Source organism: Otolemur garnettii, unplaced genomic scaffold (assembly GCF_000181295.1).
Source record: "Otolemur garnettii isolate 467f Iridium unplaced genomic scaffold, OtoGar3 scaffold00055, whole genome shotgun sequence".
Classification (NCBI taxonomy): Eukaryota; Metazoa; Chordata; class Mammalia; order Primates; family Galagidae; genus Otolemur; species Otolemur garnettii.
The window spans coordinates 4,092,796-4,094,100 of record NW_003852450.1 but is presented as its reverse complement, the minus strand read 5'-3'; the positions used below and the strand labels follow the sequence as shown (position 1 = coordinate 4,094,100).

General features: G+C 41.8%; 1 protein-coding gene across 1 annotated transcript in view; it reads right to left on the bottom strand.

The window, feature by feature from the left end:
• RBBP5 (RB binding protein 5, histone lysine methyltransferase complex subunit) overlaps positions 1 to 1,305 on the bottom strand; it is a 46,728-nt gene that overhangs the window by 15,529 nt on the left and 29,894 nt on the right. The window contains exons 7-8 of the mRNA XM_012806600.2: positions 1,054 to 1,207; positions 545 to 616 (exon numbers count right to left, since the gene is read on the bottom strand). Coding sequence (XP_012662054.1) covers positions 545 to 616; positions 1,054 to 1,207 — 226 coding nt within the window. The remainder of the gene's footprint in view (positions 1 to 544; positions 617 to 1,053; positions 1,208 to 1,305) is intronic.

Below are 1,305 nucleotides of genomic sequence, written 5' to 3'. Positions count from 1 at the left end.
AAAAAAAAAAAAAAGAAAGTCTAGTGTTAAAGACATTCTCCCTAGCCAGATGTGGTAGCTCATGCCTATAATCCTAGCACTCTGGGAGGCCAAGGTGGGTGAACTGCCTCAGCTCAGGAGTTCAAGACCAGCCTGAGCAAGAGTGAGATGCCACCTCTACTAAAAACAGAAAAACTAGCTAGGCATTGTGGCAGGCACCTGTAGTTCTAGCTACTCAGGAGGCTGAGGCAAGAGGATCACTTGAGCCCAAGAGTTTGAAGTTGCTATAAGCTATGACACCATGGCACTCTACCTAGGGTGATGGAGTGAGTGAGACTCCATCTCAAAAATAAAAAGACTTTCTCCATGAAAACAAATCTAGGCAACTAGCTTTGGATCAAGACCTTTCAATAAAAATGAAGTAAAACTTGATTCACTGAACCTATTTAATTAGGCTTCAAGAACCATATTCAATAAAAAAGCATAATTATTAGCTTATTATGTATATGGTTCTTTGATAATAAGGGTATCCAGGTTCAAAGTAAGAAATCGGAAATATACTTACCACTTGATTTTGTGCCCAGATAGATACCACTCCACTAGAAATGGATGCTATGATGGGTCGAACAGGATGCCACTAAATTTTAAAGAAAACAACAAAAAAAAAACATTGTAAAATCGATTCAGGATATTCTGGCTTGAGCAGGCACATTGGCTCACTCCTATAATCCTAGCACTTTGGGAGGCTAAGGTTAGGGAACAGCCTCAGCTCAGGAGTTCAAGGCCAGCCTGAGCAAGAGCAAGACCCAGACTTTACTAAAAACAGAAAAATAAGCTGGGCATTGTGGCCAACACCAGTCGTCCCAGCTATGTGTGGTAAGACTGAGGCCAGAGGATCTCTCAAACTTAGGAGTCAGAGGTTGTTGTGAGCTAGCAGGCTGATTCCACAGCACTCTATCCAGGGTGACAGACAGAGTGCTACTCTATCTAAAAAAAAAAAAAAAAACCAAAAACAAACAAAAAACCACTGATGTTCTGGCTTATATAACAATAGCAACATCCCACTCTACTCACAGCTACATCCAAGAGAAGTTCTCCTCTCGTCCCATGGAGAATCTTCACCAAGTTGCCAATGCTCTTCTCCCAGATGTACAAGGCATGCTGCCGGGCAGAACCAGCCACTATGTATTCCCCATCCCCAGAGAAACAACATTTCTTCCATGGGGTCCTAAAGCACAGAGAAAAGTACCAAGGAGAACTGGAACCTCAACCAAGGTCATGAATTATCACATATTCTTTTTTTTTTTTTTTTTTTGAGACGGAGCC